At 36.1% G+C, this 20,463-nt stretch overlaps 1 protein-coding gene across 4 annotated transcripts in view; it reads left to right on the top strand.

The window, feature by feature from the left end:
- The window catches only part of LOC113396269 (serine/threonine-protein kinase 17A), a 161,909-nt gene extending 142,363 nt beyond the window's left edge, over window positions 1–19,546 (top strand). The window contains exons 2-7 of one of the 4 annotated variants that reach the window (XM_026634151.2): window positions 14,737–14,908; window positions 15,464–15,764; window positions 16,840–17,068; window positions 17,494–17,849; window positions 18,008–18,096; window positions 18,235–19,546. In XM_026634151.2, the coding sequence (XP_026489936.2) occupies window positions 14,737–14,908; window positions 15,464–15,764; window positions 16,840–17,068; window positions 17,494–17,849; window positions 18,008–18,096; window positions 18,235–18,447 (1,360 nt within the window). In that variant the 3' untranslated portion in view covers window positions 18,448–19,546. Of the gene's footprint in view, window positions 1–14,736; window positions 14,909–15,463; window positions 15,765–16,839; window positions 17,069–17,493; window positions 17,855–18,007; window positions 18,112–18,234 lie in introns of all 4 variants that reach the window. The other 3 variants (XM_026634150.2, XM_064215513.1, XM_064215514.1) reach the window with 3 other exon arrangements.
- Window positions 19,547–20,463: the final 917 nt, after the last annotated feature.

Raw genomic sequence — 20,463 nt, 5'->3', positions numbered from 1 at the left:
TCTATACACATATTATAAATGCTAAAATAACTCCGTTTGTCTGTTGCTCTTTAACAACCAAACCACTCTAAACTAATTTGATGATATTTGGTAAAAAGCAAGCTTGAACAACGGTGTATAAATCAGTTTTTTTCTAATTACAAACTCATGATATGTTTATAGAATAACGTTTCTTTTAAAATGTTTTTATCGATACAAAAAATATTTAATTGAAGTAGAGTCTTACCAGCGCTTTTAAACCGCCAATATACAAGATTAATTTGAATTTGAAGTAATTACCGGTACGGAATATAGATTCTACCGGATGTACTGAATATTGTAAGATGTTTCCGAAATCATACACAATCATAAGCATTATCGACGGCAAATTTATTAACCTATTTCCTAATCGACCTGATCCTCGGATCACTCCACTCAGCCTAGGAGCAGGAGAGGCTGTCTGTATCGCGTAACTTATCAACGAGGTATATCTCTGAGCAATGACGAGGACCGAGGCATTTATTTGGTCCGGTTTTACTCGTAATTGTGTGGAACCTTACAATGTATGTATGAATTGAACAGGACAGACCGTGAACTTAAGTGGTGCTCGATCACTATTGTATGAGGCGTTTCATTCGGAGATATAATCTATCTGATTGTTTTTTGCAACCGAAGAATTTATGTAATTGACGTTAAGTACTTGCATCTCTTAAGTGTGAATAAAATCATCCAAAGAGTTTTAAAGAAATGTTTTTGAACTGATGATATGAACCCTTTATGTGATTGTAGCTTAATAACGATAACGCCAATTTATGTTATTATTAACATAAATTAATGAACTAATTATAATATTTTTCTTACTGAGATATTTGAAATCTGTTTGAACAACCGACCATCCAATTTGGTTGTAATAATAATTATTTTTTATTAATTGATTATTATTATCGTACGTTGGTTTCTTTAATTATTATACGTGATGCGTTATTGGTGATAATTTTTTTAAATATATAAAAGTTTCATACAAAGCACAGAGGTAGCAACACATTGAGTCATAACAAATCGTTCTCGACAACAAAGTGAGCACCTAACGATCTCGCTGAACAACAGCGATGCGCGGGCGCAGCCACGGAAGCGGACCGACCATAATTAATAGATCGCCCACGCACCGCTTGAGCTTTGCCGACGTGAATAATTCAATCATAATATTCACGAGCTATTTGCATCTCATTATCTAAGATGGAAAAAATAGTTCGGCTGTAATTAGATTTTCTATTAATATCATAAACTTTAAAATGTATAACTTTGCTATAATTACTATCTATTGTTCGTAAATTAGTCGTATTGTAACTAGCAACAATCAAAGGTCTTAATGTCACAGTCTCGACACTTAAAATATATATTATTTAAAATATATATTCAACACATACTTTTAATTAGTTTCTAAATTTCATGAAATGTTTATTTTTAAAATCATTGGTAGGTACAGTCATTAAAATATTCCAATTAGCGCAGCATATTTTTCATTGTTTTATCCAAATGTTACTTGATGTAAGTTTTAATGAAGGTACACGAATAAATTAATTTAAAATAAAAGACAAACTCCATAAAAATTCGAAGTGGGTTGTCCAAGACAACTAAATCAGTCACCAATGCGTATGCATTTGTAACTATTTATTATATTTTTATTAAAGTCATAATCATAAACATAAAGAAACATTTTACATCAATAAAATTAAAACGATACATGAATCATTGATTCATAAATGAATACAGAAAAGGTAAGGGGACAATCAATTGAAGCAAGAAGCTCAGCAATACATTGAATTGATTAAATATATCGCAAATTGATATTTTAAAGACATAGTTCAGTGGTTAGGCCGTGAAAGCGAAACAGACAGTTACTTTCGGATTTATAATATTAGTATTGATTTTATGTCCAGCAAAGACATGAAACCGCGGTACCTTCGTCTAGAGATAATTGTAGATGTATAATCAGGCCACCCTTACCATATAATCAAATCTGTGAAAACAGACCTTTGATAGGACATAAAAGGAATTGGTTCTAATTCAGCAAGATTTAACGTAAACAAACAAAAAACATACGTCAGATTATTTATACCAGACTATTACAAAAGCCTTGTATACGACCGTCTGTCAAATTTGCATATTAATTTTCAAATGTCGATTAATTTTCAAGTCCCACTTACAAGCCGAGCTGAACTTGCCAACCTTGACACGGGCAGGTGTACCGCAGTGACACATTCCGAGCCGTAGTAAGAGGAATTTGTTCAATAAATATTATTTGTTAATATAAATCTAGTATAATCATTAATGTGTCCACGTGCGGAATATATTTAAGATAACTCTGGTGTTTGCAATCGCCTTTTCACTGTTAAAAGTATTACCCAACCCTTGCATTTTCATCTGTAGTTCACTGGCTCTGGCTTCTGTGTGTATACGATGAGTGTTTGGTACCTAGACGATTTTGTACGAAATCTTACCAAGAAGATGTATAAAACAGCTTGTTATCAGCCGTTATTAGACTAGACATTGTTCGCCGATAAAATATATTGTAGTAACGCCTTGCTTTCAAAAAAAATTTCATTCTTAATAAAGATAGCTTCAGAGATAGTCTCATGGAAAACGTAATAGTACAGGTTCCGTCACGAAACACCTCGCACTTGACCGATGTGAGTCAGCTTATGGTAATCTCTGATTATTGGCATTGTAAAACTATTATTATAATTTATGTCGCCAATACGCTGCCAACCAGGGATTGTAAGGTCTAATGGTCTTCATGCCATGCCATAACAGTGGCTCAATCCAAGTTTATTTTTTTTAAATTAGACGGATGGGTAAATGGGCCGCCCAACTGTGCCAGTGGTCCTCAACAACATTGACATTGGCGCTGTTGGCTATTCTTGGGAGCTAAGATCTTATGTCCCTTGGGCCTGTAGTTACGCCCACTCAACCCTCAAACCAGAACGGAACTTACTAAGGATTGTTGTTTGGCGGTAGAATTGCTGATGTTTGGTACCTACCCAGTCCATACCAAGTTGTTAATCATAGCAATAAAAACATTCAGCGATACATAACTGATGGTTAAACATGATTGCTCTCTAACCAGCCGGACTCAGAACCGTAAAATAACAGTAACAGTCAGTAAGTTTCCCGTGACTGGACTACATCCTCCTATCTTAAGAAGATTTAGAAGATTACATCCGATACATTCAATTTTTTATTACTGTATCTTAAACACACGAAAACTTAGTGGTAACCGGTTGCGGGCAGGCGGGTTTGAACCCAAAATTTTCGGTTAGCATTACTCGCGATGTAAGATTATAGGAATATTTAATTTAGAATTAATGCTAACACTATATTAGTACATGAATTAGTAATGCGTCAGCCATGTATAAATATTCTATTGTGCATTTATCAGCGAGCGAGTGATCGTTGCCAATTGGTTGTTCCGTGTTTATTATCGCCTTGGTTACATAGTTAGGTCATACATACATACATACGTTTAGTTGAATAGTATTAGAATAAAACTCAACCTATGTAAATCATCTTTTTTACGAGTTACAAGTTTTTTTTTTTGTTTTTTTTCATTTTATTTGAGTCAATATTTAATTTCAAGTCTGTCTTCTTTAACTTTTTTGTCCTGTGCAAAGAATTTTTTAATCTTATAAGCTAGCTATTAGATCAACGAGACGGTCAAATTTAACTATGTATCAATTCTCGAAGCAGATAAAACAAACATACATATTGTTTTTATATATACAATGAATAAATGCGATTTTAAAATTAATATGAAAAATCATATCGATACGACGTCGGAAGTACTGCATCACTAGTACCGCATACAAAATAAAATGTTCTCTGAATATACATAATAAATACGTCATGTTTGCCTTTAAATGGCTTCGGGCAACAAATAAATATTCCCATGAGCTCGAAAACTCTTCCATAACAACGAGAAATGTTTGTAAACAAGCTCCCATTGCAATAATTAATATCGCTCACAGCGATTACGGTGTTATTTCAATAAATTATTAACTGTATCGAAATTCGCTATCGAGTGTAATGTATCGGCGTGTTGCCTGCGCACGCGCTCCGGCAGGTGCGTCCCGGCTGGACATTCCGATCTCTCGATCTGCATATTATACTGTGAAAATAGAGACGTATTTAGATTTTTGATTACAAGTTATTTTAAATTTCGAACGATAAAATTTAAATTTTGCTTTGGTTAATTTTTTAATACAGTTTTAGTTATGTCGTTTCGTTTCATGTTTTTATGCACTCAACGACCGCGGATGCAATTTGTTGGGGTTGAACAATGCGAACATGAATAGCTCCCTCCCTATTAAATATCATACGTTTCAAAGACAGTTGCAGTCAGGCGACAAATAACACTTGTCTAAATATTTTTTTTTTATTTAAACTATAACCATTTGAAGTTAAATAATAATAGATATACTCATTTGTCACCTCAATTGGATTACCTTGGATTAATAAAATTAATTGAATACAGGCATTATTAAAAAAAAATCATAAGTAGGTATTTTAAAATATCTTCAGCGTAAAGCGAATCGGATTGTAAAGATGCTCGCTTTGCATAAAGCTGTAAAACGTTTATGATATCAATATCGGACTTGACGTTTTATGATTGTAATCTTGTACGATCGTCGATGTAAATCATTTCATTGGATAGTGAGTGTCACTCGCAATTTCAATATTGAACCTGACTGACTTTCATTTTAAGTTATATTCAATGAAATCCGTTATTAACCCTGGCAATACTGTTCCTATAAAACTTCTATGTTCTCTTAAGGAATGGATCTCTGCTCATCTTAGGTATGGCCATCATCTTTATTTTAGCTCAATCTGAATTAAATTAAACAACTTATTTTTGTATTGTTCAACTTATCATATAATTAAATATTATTCATAGTAGTGACTCAGGTTTACCTAGCGTATTGACCGAACGTTACAACAGAATGCATCTGCCGCGATGGTGCTCGTGACCACCGCAAAAAGTTATGTTCGCGAGTAAAACTTGTATTATAAATCTATTCTCTCACGAAGGCACTCCCCTCCACGGAAGTTATTATCAGCGTGCATTACTATGAGTGAGTGACGTTCGTGTTAACAAAATGTACCGATGACAAAAAAATACAAAATAATTATATTTGTTAAGTTTATTTTATTAAAAATAAATTAATTTAACCTGCAGGTTTGCGCTTTCGTGAGTGAATAGCTCTAAAAGCGAGATCTAAGTTGGCCACTCAGAAATTAGTTATGATTGTCTGCGCAGATAATATAGTTTTTTTTTTTTAGGAATAAGGGCGCGCTGGCGGTTACTTAGGACTAAAAAGGCAAATGCACTAATAAATTGTACGCATTGTAATAGTTTCTATTACAATACGGATACTTTACGAAAATTAAATTTGTTTTTTTATTATTGTTAAATACGTTTTTATTTTTTAAATTAAAAGAATCGCATTATGTAATTAAGCAACAACTCAATATAAACATCACAAACGAAACTTAAAAGTACCCAACAGCCATCACTTACCCTTCAAAAACAAGGATATAATTAACTCGCCCCACTAAAAGTCACTTGAAACACAATGAACAGCTCAGATTTCTAATTTAAATCTTGATTGCAACGCGTTCATCATCCCTCTATCCCTCACTCTATTGTCCGGTGATCCACAGGGTATCTACTAATGCAACAGAGTCTTACATGTATATTTTTGTTAGTTAGTTTTAATTAAATATTTGATTAATTACAACTATTTCAACTAAATTGTCGGTACAGTTTTATAAACGAAACTAACTAAATTATAACATTTGAGTAAGTTTACACCATTTTTAATGCCAGTCCTATAGAAATATAATATAGCCGAAAATTCCTTATTGCTATAGAAAATTAACTGTCAAAAATATTGATTCGTGGTGTTATTTAATATTATATCTAAGGTACTCTCTGTAGAATAATTACTCTGTACAGAGAATTGCGCTTGTAAACTCGTTGATTTTATATACATAGTTCACATGATTTGTTACGTCAGCAATTTAAGAACCTAAGCTTCATCCTTTTGTATTTATATAATATAGTTATATACGTTATAATATTTTTTTAATAATGAAACTGAAACAAATATAAAGTATTATAAATAAAGTAATATAAATTTGACATCTTGCAGATATTGCAATACTTTACGATTAAGAATTTTAGCTAATTCATTAAAACTACGTAACACAAACTACCTGAAAAAGTAATTTACCATTCGACACTAATTCAATTAAAGTACGGTTAAGCTCCAATAAAAATACACGACTTATAAATCATATAAACACATAAATATAACATCGATACGCATGCGCAAAAATATCAAAACTAATTCATAAACTATATTTCCTTAACGTCAAAGTAATTTATCAAACGCATTCAAGGATGATTCAGATCAGTGGTGTGAAATGAGCGTGTGCGTTCGGAATCGTTCGAATCGTTCTAACGTTCATTCGTTCGATATCGATCGAACGTCACGATCGCATCGATCGGCAGTTCAAGTTCAGAATTGCGTAAGAGATAAGCCGGCGACATCGGAACGCGCTCCACGTCAGCCTCACTTTCATGCTGCAACAGTAGCGCTACTCCGCAAGAGCCACACGCGTCACTCGTTAAATGTTGAAAACCTATACGCGATACGATATTTTGACGCGTTGTACGCAAGAGATATGAGTGGACTGTATTATTTTAATTAAAAGGGGAATTGTTACCTCGAAATCCGGCCTCTTACTTTCGAAGACAATTTCCTTTTGGGAGCGCTCACTTGAAGAACACAAGCCAAGGGATAGGTGATGTTATTTGTAGGATAAGAGATGGATAGTAGTTCGTTACACGTTGCCGCGGCCCACACGAGAAGGGAAGTACGTCAGATGTTCGTCAAATTTATACCATGGACAATTAACAAGTTTCAATATATGCATTATCCCAAGTACGCTACGCTCGTGTATCCTTTAAATGTTATAATCTTTAAAGCTAATGTCGCATATCAATTTCTGACGTTTCACGGTCGTGTTCCGTGGCGAGTTTCATGTTTGTTCACACAGAATGGCTCTACGGATCCTCGTCTCCGTATTTGTAATGTAATACCGTTTTGACTTGCTCTAATGCGTTTATGACTTCATTTGAGCACTTTCTCTTTAATTACAAACCAGTTCTGAATATATTAGAGATCTTGGAATTAAGGTAATTATCGGGAAATGAAATTTGATTGATTTGCATAAACCTAACGTATTAAAAAAAGGTTTACAAATAAATAATATATATATATATATGATAAAATATAATATAAACCATAAAATACATTAAAAGGTTTTTGGTTTTGGGACAAGCATTGCGGAAGATTAATTAATAATTACGTTTGAAAAAAAAAATTCTATTTAATTTAATTTTTATGTAAAATTAAACGTTTTTGTATGTTTACAAATAGTATATAACGAACTGTAAGTACATTTAAATTTTGAAACATATAAAATGTATATTACGTTAAGAAATAAATCGTCGAAACTCATAACATAAGCTCGCGAGCAATCGCCTAATGGATTTATTCGGATCGTACTCTATAATCAATCACCGGGAGGAGGCGACCGTCGATCTAATCTCGGAGCATCATTGCCAAGGCCGCGTATTCGATCTCCGGTCATCGCTCTTGCATGTTACTTGTGGTTACGCCATGTACGGCGGACATCTTGTCCGAAACGAAACGTTAAATATTATCTCCATAACATTTTTAATTGAACTACGAACACAGATATAAAAAGGTAAAGAAACGGTTACACAAATGTCCAACTGCTAGAAAATCCTCTTTTAGAGGACTACTCCATTACGATATGGTAAATATACGTGCAGCAGACATTATAATTATAGACACAAATTAAACATATAAAAACTATGTGCTTGTCTGGATTTGATCTTTGAACCTTGGCTAATATCTGTGTATTCTAACAACTCAATAATTTCGGATCTTTTACCAATTCTAAGTTTTAAAGATCAATTTGCTCTAAGTTAGAACTATAAAGGTACTTCAAAGATTAAATAAACGTAACATAATTTGTAAATATGTATTATTTATCGTACATTGATTAAATGAATCTAAAGAAATTACAATGATAGCGCGATATATTAATAATAGCAGTTCTGATCAAACAAACGTGCAATTTGTGTCTTGACGTCACGTCACCATGTTTACAATTTCCTTTTCAGCCAAAGCTTCAATAAAACAAACCACTTGTCAACTAGGTGACTGGCAGCGCGATTAAAAAGAATACGCTTAAAGCTCAACACCCACCAAATATGTATTCATTGATGATATATAGCGCTATCTCGCTTCACACTCGTTATCTGCTTCTAAATCTTATTAAATTCTAAATCTTATTAAAAGCGCTTTTTCGCTTAGACTCATACATTTTTTTCAAGTTAGGTTACTTGAGCCTTGTTATCGCGTAGACTAAATCATACCCCAAAAATATTAATCTATATAAATCTACTCGTGATTCCTGATCGCAATTATATCGAATAGACATATATATATATATATGTATATATATATATATGTATATATATACATATATATATATATATATATGTATATATATATATATATATATGTGTGTGTATGTCCATCAATAAAACACAACTAGAATTTAAAATTAATTCAAAGATTAGTTAATTGTTTGAAAGATTCATTTTCAAATCGTTTGCTTATGTTGCACGGGTAACATGTAAATTGGCCTTGCGTTTCATAGATACTAGTATATTTCATTTAAACATGACGTTTATGTTGGTAAGTTCTAGCGATGGCCGTGCGATAAAATATATATTCGTTTTCATTGGATAGTTAGGTCAACGTACGTCTGCGATTTGTCAGTGGCCGTCGAGTTTTATATGGAAAAATGAGCGTTTTATGGGACGCTCGCATATTCATAAAACTGACGGGCGATAATAAATACTCGTTGCCAGCGAGCAATTGCTCCTTGTATTGTGCGTCTATGCGTCGCGTTTGTTGCACGCATTCCTCTGTGACGCAATACCGAGAACATTGTGTCTAAAAAAATATGTAATAACTTTTTGCTTCAGAATCGTTGCCCTTACAAGTTATACACGGAAACGTTTCGATCTCGTCCGAAAATTTATTTTTATTTAAATTTTCCTAAATTTTTATTCAGGGTGTACATTTAATTGTGTCAAAATATGTATGTATCTATTATTATTATTATTTACCAAAATTTTCAACCTTTGAGTTGATAAACGAGTTTTATTTCTTTTTTCTAGAACACTACGGATACATATCACAACAATAATGTGATTCGATAATAATAACTACACTAGCACTAGTTTTACGCCGTGTCGCAGTTGTTAGGTATGGATACACTCGTTACACAAATAAAACACAACGTAGAAGTTCCTTATGAAGTTAATAAATTATTATTTAAGAAATAATAATTATTATTATAACGTATATTGGGATTTATAACGACTGCGAATATTGTAGCCGCGTTATTGTGTCAAGTTTATAATATGTTTAGTTGCAATATGTAACCAATCGACGGTCGTTGCTGGCCCTTTTTTCTCCGTCGGCCAGCTGCCGCGGCAGGTGCGTCCGTTTCGCCGAAAATCACCCCCGTCCTCCTCTCCCCGCCTTCAATCCCTGCGCGCGCGCATCTGCACCAGCTTTTTACAAAAGTAACGATTAACCGCAATCAGAGATCGTTTGGAAATTGAGTTACATTTAGTTTATCAACAGTGAAAAAGTTTAATCTTTGACTTTATCATCGTGGGAAGACGAATGACACAAAAATTTGTATTAAATTAACGATGTATGAATCTATCTCAATAATATACAGCGTTCTTTTTACATATTAGATTGATATATGACAATCTTTATGTATTAGCAATAATAATTTTCACTGTAAATTTTGGTAAAAGAGACCGCTTTCCTTTTTTTATACAATGTAAATTCAGTGGGTATGTAAGTATTCACACTCCCTTTAAGACGGAACCAATGCCGCAGATAACAGCGTTACTTTTTGCTAAATCAAATTTCAAAGGCAAGCCGAACAAATACACTTATTGAACTTATTGATAAAAATCACCGAATAGCTTTTATCGAATCAAATGTTTTTTTTTTTTTTGGTAGAACTTCTTTATAAGCAAATTGAATTTTAAGTAGACCTTAGGAATCTCGGCAATGTAACCGAAGTAGTAGATAAAATAACGTGGGAATACATGTTAAACAACCTTCCGAGGCGTTAAATGGTACTGATTCTCGATGCAAGAACACCCGCGCTCTATATTAATATATAAAGTCTAAAGACGTTATGATTACTCAATACTATATTATATTTATAGAATAGATATTTAATCATTATGATATTAGTAACAAATAAGATTCTTGCCGGTGCTTCTCGGTTGAATTTACTTTCCGAACCGTTGGCTTTACGTTTAATTCAATACCGTAACATAAAGAATATTTAGTTTTTGTTTTTTCGAAATTATATTTTAATTTAATTGTCGCTGCATAGAAGTCGTGATGTAAGTTGAGACTGTCTCGTCCGTGTAGTAATTGAAGGTGCCATGTTCTAATTCCGGGTCGGGGCAATAAAAGTTATTACAGTTTTTTCCCAAGAAATTTTCAGTTAGAGAGGTATGAGGAAATTGGCAGTTTAACGCTCTAGCGCCTCAGAGAGCTCATAAAGCCGTTGACCTGCGCCAGATGCCTTGATTTCTCTTGTCGAGTCTAATTGCTGTCCCATCCGATAATGAAAATGGATGCTTGAGAGTGTCTTCTTTTGCACACACAGTAAGTCAGTCGGTCATCATCACAAGGACATTAATTATATTTATCTCAAACGCGTCGTACACAGATTTTAGTAACACAAAACATATCCTAAATAATGTCTAATTGTAGAATGTAGTATATTTAAACAGGCGAGCTGTGCCCGACTGTTTAACTTAAAGATTTCTAAGTAAACGCATGGAAGACTGACCTACTTACGTTTGTTGAGAGGCGTGTCAGCGAAACCTTATTGATCTTTACACGCCCTTTGTAAGCCTGGTGCTAATATAATTTTGTGTAAACTTTAAACATCGGTACTGTGATTCCGCAATACGAGGTATGTGGATACAGTTATTATAATATATTATTAGATGCTTTGTTTAATATCAGTGTTTGTAATATATATTGCATTTATTTAAAATAAATCCTCGATTATTAAGTACAGTAATATGTTCCACTGCTGAGAAAACGAGAGATGAGGACCTCTCGTCTACACCACGACGACAGAACTTTTAGTTTATGGTTTCACCTTTGCCTTAAACTCGCATGGGTTGATTGCAAACGCATATAAATATATTACATATCCGCCGGACCTCATCGAAACAGGATTGGAATAATCTTAAAACCAATTGTTTGCCCAGCTATGGAACAGTTAAGGCAGTAGCTCTTATTTATTGAACTGGATAGCCAGTTTGGTGTTTAACCATTTAACCATCGCCAATGCATCACCGATGCTGGGAGCTAAAAAGTTATATCTCTTGTGCCTGTAATTACAGTGGCTCACTAAAATCTGACACTGAACATTTTTTTAAATGATTTCTTGCGATATATCTCTCCCGAGCTCGATAAGTGACGTCAGTAGCGCAGTGGGTGACTCGTGCGATGTATAGAGACCACCTCGCCGTTTTGCTATTAAAATTCAAATCGTTCTAAGTGTATTCGCTTCACGCAACGCCTGGCGCTTATGACGTATAATTGATTGACTTCGCGTGTTCCCTGTTCCAAAGAGGTGATACTATTTTATTTTTTATCTGTCTCAGATTAATCAGATTGAAAATGATGAGATTGTTTGTGAGTTTATGTGTTTATGTGTTTGTTACTCATTCGCGTTATTCTAATACATATAATTTGGATAGAAGTGGATACCGGACTTTCTTAATTATAAAGCTTGAGAGTTTAAAAGTTTAATTTCAGGAACTAGACACGAGGTAGATATATTTAAATTATTTTGATGTAAGATAGTCAAGGGTATTATACTTATGACATATATTTTATCACACAGAAACAGGCATGAAAAATCGAAATTGGCGATGGGTTAAACCGCAAGACGCCTTTAGTAAAATATTGTTTGTCTAAATTAAAATATATCAATGGTCTGAACTGATTAAGTGCGTTTGGTACCGAGACAACATTTACTAACAAAACAAACCACAACTAATTTACAATAAGTCATACAAAGGGCCTATTTGGTAATAGCTCGGTAATAAAATGTGCCCCCATACATCAGCCGAACTGCGCCGTTATACTCTCGTTGACAGTCCGTTTAGGCGCTGCTCCGTCGCCGGTTGGCTAATTGCAGTGCGCTGGCGCAACGAAAGCGCAGATTTATGCCCGGCGAGGAATTAGCCGTGAAACGCGATAATATCATGCGTAAACCGAGGCCTAGGCCTATGGACAAAGATACGATGTTGCGCAACGTTTTGCTTATACTTTAAGCAAATATGACATTAAGCGAATTCTTAAATTGAAGTTATACTAAAGGTTACACATGTTATATACATACATTCACACACACATACATACATACTATCACACGTACAGTGATTTGTAATTGTTTATTTTTATTAGATTTTATTGACTAAAATTATAAACATGTCGAATACTAAAACTTTAACACTAATTATACACTATATAAGCAGCAATAATGTCTTTGAAAATACAATCAGAATTACCGATTATTTAATTTGTCTGATTTATATATACTATCAAAATTGCAGTATATTTTGACAGTCATCAATACCCCTCTCCTCACCTCACCTTACCTTTTCTGCATCATAATATCACCGTCACAAATCCCTGGTAAACTACTCACAACAACAAAAAAGTCACAACTTACAGAACATCAGTATCATACTTAATGATGTATTTTAAAAACATTATAATAAATTAATTAAATTAACTCAGTATCAATGTATTTCCTACAATGTAGTACAGTGTATAGTCTTATATGCGACAAGAATAGTAAATAAGAATTCAACACAACCACAAGAGTACTGTAGATGTGAACACTTTTAGTCGCACATAAATATGTGCGCGAAATATCATAAATATACACTAAAGGCTTAGACAGACCAGCGTCGCTCGTCTTGATCTCATTGCTCTTTCTGTTTATAACATTCCCAGATAACATGTGATTATGTTTGTCAGAAATCATCTGAGAATGTATCTCTGTCTAATTATCCCCATTCAGGAAGACGCAATTTGAATGCGGCAACATTAGTCGTGAACGTCATGCGAGCAGCTATTATCGCGACAAATGGGCTCGGAATGGACTGTTCAGACCGTTCACGAGATGTTTAACGCGTTCAGTTTGTCGCCGAGACGAAATTGCCCAATTACAAGAATTCACACTACGAATTGTTCTAGGAAATATACTAATACGCGTGCGTTACCAGAGTGCGACGTTCCTTAGTGAATTAAATAAATATTGGACAACATCACGTACATCACTCTGATCCCAATGTAAGTAGCTAAAGCACTTGTGTTATGGAAAATCAGAAGTAACGACGGTACCACATACACCCAGATCCAAGACAACATAGAAAACTAATGAACTCTTTCTACGTCTACGGAATCGAACCCTGGACCTCGGAGTAGCGTACCCATGAAAACCGCTGTACACACTACTCGACCACTAATACGTTTATATTCTTATTTATTTACTAACTGTTCCGTAGGTACATTACGTCTCTATGTCTCCATACAGGTCCCGTACTACCTCCAAGTCAAATATTTATCTATTATTGTAGGGGACGCTAACGACAAATTCATAAAAATGACTATGTGTGCAAACTATAAATTGTGAATCTATACGAATATGTCATTTATATGAACATTTACAAGAAGACGTATTCAAACTTCGTCGATATTTTTTTTAACTAAATATTACAGTTATTGGAATAGTCTAGTAACATTGATTTTATTACGTAACAGAGAAAACCGCGTGAACTTCTTAAAATTTTATAGCACACCACCTCCATTTTGTCTCCTAGAGGGGTGAAATAAAAGTATCAACACACCTAATATCATCTAAATCGGTTCAGCGGCTTTAGCGTGAAGAGGTAGCAGACAAGAGTTACTTTAGAATTTATAATATTAGTAGGGATAATTGTAAAAGATTAAGTCGTTTAGTCGTGATGAACAAAATGACAAAGAGAGCGATTTTCGTATTTATAAAATGAGTGATCATTCCACTACTTTGTTCCGTTAATTGATAATTGTAAAACAACATTATTAAATTAATTGAAATGCAAATATATAAATGTCTAGAAAATTAACGCATCGATATGTTTCGAAATTAGTTTAAAAGAGAGTTTGCTTATCTGCAATACTAAGGTGCTTTTACAATGTACATTTTCTAAAATTATTAATTCCCGGTAATACGTTGCAATGACTGTTTCAATTGCAATTGTCTGATCCCTAATGTTGTCGTGCCACCGGTGTATTGTACGTTGATGCTACTATACGCAAGCCCCAATAATAAATATGCATAATTTTAACGTAATCCTATAAACCGATACGTTATGCGTGGTATACATACAAAAAACAATCGATAATTTTATCTGTATGTGTGTTTAAATAAATTAATATTAAGGTAAAGATTGTAATATTTTTATATTTTACTTTGCAGGGGTAAATTCGCTTCAGTTCGTAAAATTCGCCACCTGGTGTCCGGCGAGGAGTATGCCGCGAAGTTCATCCGCAAACGACGGCGCGCCGCCGACACCACCCGCGAGATACAACACGAGGTGGCCGTCCTCGCACTCTGCGCTGACTGCACGCGCGTCGTGAGTTTGCATGAGGTGAGTGATGAATCAACCCGGACTTTTTTTTTATGATATCGGTAGGCGGACGAGCGAATGGGCCATCTGAAGGTAAGTGGTCACCACCGCCCGTAGACAATGGCGCTGTAAGAAATCTTAACCAATTCTTACATCACCAATGCGCCACCAACCTTGGTAACTGAGATGTTATGTCCCTTGTGCCAGTGTAACATTAGTTCGATCATTTCCAACCGGAATTCAAGGATAAGTATTGCTGTTCGGTTCTAGAATATGTGATCAGTAAATCGTAATTATGGAATAGCCCGTGCAAAGTTATACCGCTCAGTAATTTCGGCACGTGCATATTTTCTCTCGCTGATTTTTTTAATCGTCGGTAACGAATTATAAATACGAATTAAACACATACATTATTCACGTAAATACTCAACATATAAGTCTATTTCAAATTACCATCATTCCCTGTTGCAATTGTGACATTTTCCGTACACTTATTGCCTCAAAAACCCCGTTCATTGATGAATGAAAAGTTCCCAATACTTATTTATTATTAAAAAAATATATTTTTATTTATAGGTATATGAAACACGGTCAGAAGTCGCTATAGTGCTAGAGTTATGCGCGGGCGGTGAACTACAAAGACTTCTGGATGAGGAGGAGAGATTATCTGAGGGCGCAGCGCGACGCGCCCTCCGTCACGTTTTAGAAGGGCTGGCACACTTGCATGCACGCAGAGTCGCCCATCTTGACCTCAAGCCGCAGAACCTACTTTTGTCCGCTGAGGGCGAAGAACTGCTAATTTGCGATTTTGGCATCAGTCGCGCGATACAGCCCGGCGCGCATGTCCGCGAGATATTGGGCACAAGAGACTATGTTGGTGAGTATATCTTATAGCTTCAGTATTTATATCAAATATTACTATTTACTAGGCTTCTAGACTACCAATGACATTTTTTATGTTTAATTAACTTTACTAGAAATGTATAAAACTATAGCCTATGATTTTAGGACCGACCCTTCGACTTTTACTTTCCTACACAAGCACATATAACGTTGATCTATTAAAGCTAACGGAAGCCTATCGCCAAGGACTTTTTCAAATTTCAGAGAAAAAGAATTGAAATTCTAATTTCAATATTCAAAGTTCGAATATAAGTATTAAAAAAAAAATGTTATAATCCAAGGTGGTCTCGTCGTCAGCCGTAACATATATTAATTTATGTTTTCCATGGAAATTACAAGATAATAGTTTCAACATCGCGCATGCTTTTTTTGCAATCGATATGAATCAGTTCTGGTCTAAAAAGCACACAATATTTATTGGTCGTAAAACTTGAAACATTTATGAGCGCGGATCGGGTTTGTGAATTCACTAATGTGTGCGAAATGACGATTACGTTAATGGTGGAAGTCTTACTAGTTTTTTTAATGTCAAAGAAATTTACATTTAAAAATATTTATCTTCATCATTCATTATTATTGTATCTCGTGAGAAAAACTTCCATTCGAGTAGAAATATTCCGACTCTAATGGATTCGTGTAATTATTATTATCTGTACTCATAATTTAAACGCGAAAGTAATTCTGTCTGTCTGTTATGCTTTCACGGTGAAACTACTGAACCGTATCTGATGAAATTTGACATGAAGCAAGCTGGAAACCAAGGGAACCATGGGCTACTTTTATACCTAGTAAAGTCGCGGGCAACAACTAGTAGACAATAAAATTAAATTTGTACCAATTGTTTGCCAATAGAGGTTAACAAATACTTCAATTATTAGAACTGGGAGAAACACAAATTCAGATAACTCATATCACCCTTATTTTTTCTAGTCTATCTATTCATAGATATAGATATTTCATAAATATAGAGACCCGATTAATAAGTCGTAAACTTAACCTCCAGAACTGTACCTAATTTATTCTTAAACGTGTTTGTTCTTTTCTTCTAGCACCAGAAATTTTATCCTATGAACCGTTATCCCTGGCTGCGGATATCTGGTCGATCGGTGTTCTGGCGTACGTGCTGCTAAGCGGCTATTCGCCGTTCGCCGGCGACACTAAGCAGGAGACGTACCTGAACATAGCCCAGTGTCAGCTGTCCTTCCCGCGGGATTTGTTCCGCGGCGTGTCGCAACGTGCCATCCAATTCATAAGGGAGACGCTTGTCGTTGATCCGAAGTGAGTATTATGCCATTTCTAGATAGTAGAATCATACTCTACGCATAAATTAGGTGACCGTGTTTTGTCTCAAAACAAACATCCGTTTTGTAGTTTTAAAAATATTTCTCATGAGATCGGTAGCAAAAGTCCAATTGCTATGGAAGGAGGAAGTATTATCACGAACTCTCTTGCTCGTATCTAATGTTCAATGATTTTATTTTTAGACGTAGATAATTGGAAACAACTCGAACACGAATAACAATTCAATAATTGAAATGTCTATGTTCGTTAATATATAATATATTCGTTAATAATAACATGCTAACTCTCTCGACACCCAGAATTTTGCATAATCATTTTTGAATAAAGTTTTCTTGTATTTATGAAATATGATTTTAATCAAATGTTATCGATACAATAATAATTGATGTTTTTCTTTTAAGGGGTCGTCTCACAGTGGAAGAGTGCCTGGAGCACCCCTGGTTGAAAGACGAGACGGACATACCAAGAGCGATCGTCGGCGTCGGGTTCGGGGCGGCCGACCTCGCCAGCGACGACGACACCGCCGACACTCACAGCGTTAACGGGATTAACGGAAATGTTAACGGACTCAACGGAGTCGGTTCCAACGGAATCGGTTCCGTAAACGGCACCAACGGAGTCTCTTCCGTAAACGGCGTGAACGGCGTCAGCACTGTCAACGGGCTCAATGGAGTTAATGTAAACGGCGTTAATGGAGTTAACGGACACAACGGCGTCAGCGAATGCAACGGGACCAATGGCGCGCACGACAGCAAAGGTGAGGTTCATTACTTTCAGAGCACGCTAATTGTTAAATACACTAAAAGTTTCATTTTTAAATATAAAGCGGCTTATCTGTTCATAAAAGCAATTGGAATTAAAAGGGTATGAGTCTGCGTTGACTTTGATAGGTACTGACTAATATCTCCATCACAGAGAGCGAGGACGAGCGCGACAAGCCGCTGAAACACGCGCACGCCCGCGACGCCTCCCCCCCCTTCCCCGACGCGCCCTCCACGCCCAAGGTCAGTCTCGCGCTCGTACGTACGTCCTGTGTATTTGTAGCAGTAGAATTTGTACAATTGGTGTCACACGCTTGCCGCTTGATAAAAAGTTTCGTTTCGGTCGTCGGTCTGAACTAATATCTCTACCGCTCCTTCCAGGTGTCTCGGAAATCGCACCCGCACCCGCCGTCCGTGCTCGCGCTTTGCAAGAAGTTCCAGCCCGACTACGAGAAGCCGGCCAAGCTGCCGCACGCGCACGCGCACGCGCACGGACACGCGCACGCGCACGCGGCGCACGCGGAGTGCGGCTGCGCGTGCCCGGCGCCGTGCCTGCGCCTGCGCGCCGCACAGGACCGCGCCGTGCTGTGCTAGCGCGCGCTGTGCTGCCTGTGGCGGCGCTAGCGCAGCCCCGCGCAGACGCTCCAGAGACGCCCGTGTCAGTGCCGAGTGGGAGCTGTAAATAGGACGATAGTTTTAGAAGTTCGTTTGTATATTTTTAAAGAGTAGGGACCCGATTACGCGAACTCGGAGGGCGGCGCGGAGAGGGTAGATCGACGCTTCCGTTGGTATATTTAACTTTGTTACTCGTCATTTTTCGACGGAGAGATTTTATGATTGTAAATCCTTGTTGCTGTCGATTGTGAGTCGAAGTCGCGTCAGTCTACCCGCCTCGCGCGTTCGCCCCTGGGTCGAGAGGCCGTCGACTCGTTGTCGAGGACGCGACGAGTTCGTCGAGTAATCGCGCTCCTACAGCGAAGGTACAAAATGCATAATTAAACGCCAACGACAGGAGTGCTTGTAAATGTGTTCTAAGTAACCTTAAGTCCCGCGAGCCGGCCGGCCCGCCGAGCTGTACATACTCCCCTTGTGACGAGCCGCGGTTAATTTATTGTCGCCGGCCCGGACGGCTCGCGGCTCAGATTTATAAGAAAATTGTTAACGTGTCGATCGTCTCGGACGCTATATTCGTAGACGTAAGTGTTTAGATGATTTTTAAAGAGTAATGTACGTTACGTATTGTTAGGCCGGAACGAAACTGCCGACGCTTTCGCCCCAAAAAACGGGACCAAAATTTTTGTAGTCGCAAATGATTCCATATCGGTATAGTTGTTGTCGTGTTTGATAAACAATATAAAATGTTATCACTAAGAGTGACCGCTTTCGGGTTGTTGAATAGATAGGAAAATTGTTATTGCCAAATGACTGTTTACGATGAGCTCAAATTTTGCGACTTTTTTCTTGTCTCGTGTAGAAGTATGGTGCCTCTACATGTCTAGTTAATTCCCCTTTTCCCACTTAATGAGTTTTTATTTTTATTTTAGTTGTGTATAATTTTTCTTTTCGTTTTGTTCACGAGAAATATTTCAATTGTTTTAACATCGTCTCAACAAAACTCGAAGATTTATTTACCTTGTGAGAGCTGTTGTGATCCATAACTCATTTGTAAAAATAAATTATTGTGATATAAAAATGTTGTTTCTTTTACTTAATAAGTGTCTTTATGTGTGTTTGTCCCTGGGCATCTAACCAGTCCTAAACGCCTGGACCGAATTTGATGATATTGTTGTATGTTTTTGAGTGGGCCCCTGGGTTGATTAGATTGGACCCGGTAGATGGCGCTGCGATGGTTTATTATGGCTAGGATTATATAATTATAATATTAAACAAAATAAATTGATTATTTCACCCCTACGTAGTCGGGCCGAGCAGCTAGTAAATATACAAAAGTGCAACGAAATATTTGAAAATATCAGAAATAAAATGTTAACCCCACGAGATGCCCATCAAATGTGAAACATGAAACTTGATGGTTACTCAAGAAATATATAATAAAAGAAAACTAATAAATATTGTTTGTAAAAATCATATTTGTTTTTTATTAAAAAAAATACCACGGTGTACCCTACACACCCGAAAGCTTACTCCTATCGAAGAATCAGCGTAAACAAACCTAAATTGAGGCCTTTAATAGCTATGTTATAAACCTTTAATAGTTTTTGTCTAATTCCATTTTATTCAGAACACAATAAAATTCAGCTGAACTATTTACATCCACATTACTTTCACATTAAGTTCCGATAACAACTTCGTCGACGTACAGAACGGCATCTTTTCGCAAATCAATCAATGTATGTCATAGATGATTCCAGCACTCGAATATGATAACGATATATTTTCAATTACACGTCAAATGTCATTAATTTGACTTTTGCCCTTTTATGGTTGGAATACTGGGGTAGCTTTACTTAAGAGCGTTCATGTAAAGAAAAATTAAACAACAACATTCAGTATACTTCAATTTAATTTACAACAGTCTTGTGGCGTAATACATAATAAGTCGTTCATATTATCAATAAAACACCTCGCCTTTGATCACCAACCATTGGC

The sequence above is a fragment of the Vanessa tameamea genome, chromosome 8 (genome assembly GCF_037043105.1).
Source record: "Vanessa tameamea isolate UH-Manoa-2023 chromosome 8, ilVanTame1 primary haplotype, whole genome shotgun sequence".
Taxonomy (NCBI): Eukaryota; Metazoa; Arthropoda; class Insecta; order Lepidoptera; family Nymphalidae; genus Vanessa; species Vanessa tameamea.
This window is presented reverse-complemented; position numbering and strand designations above follow the sequence as displayed.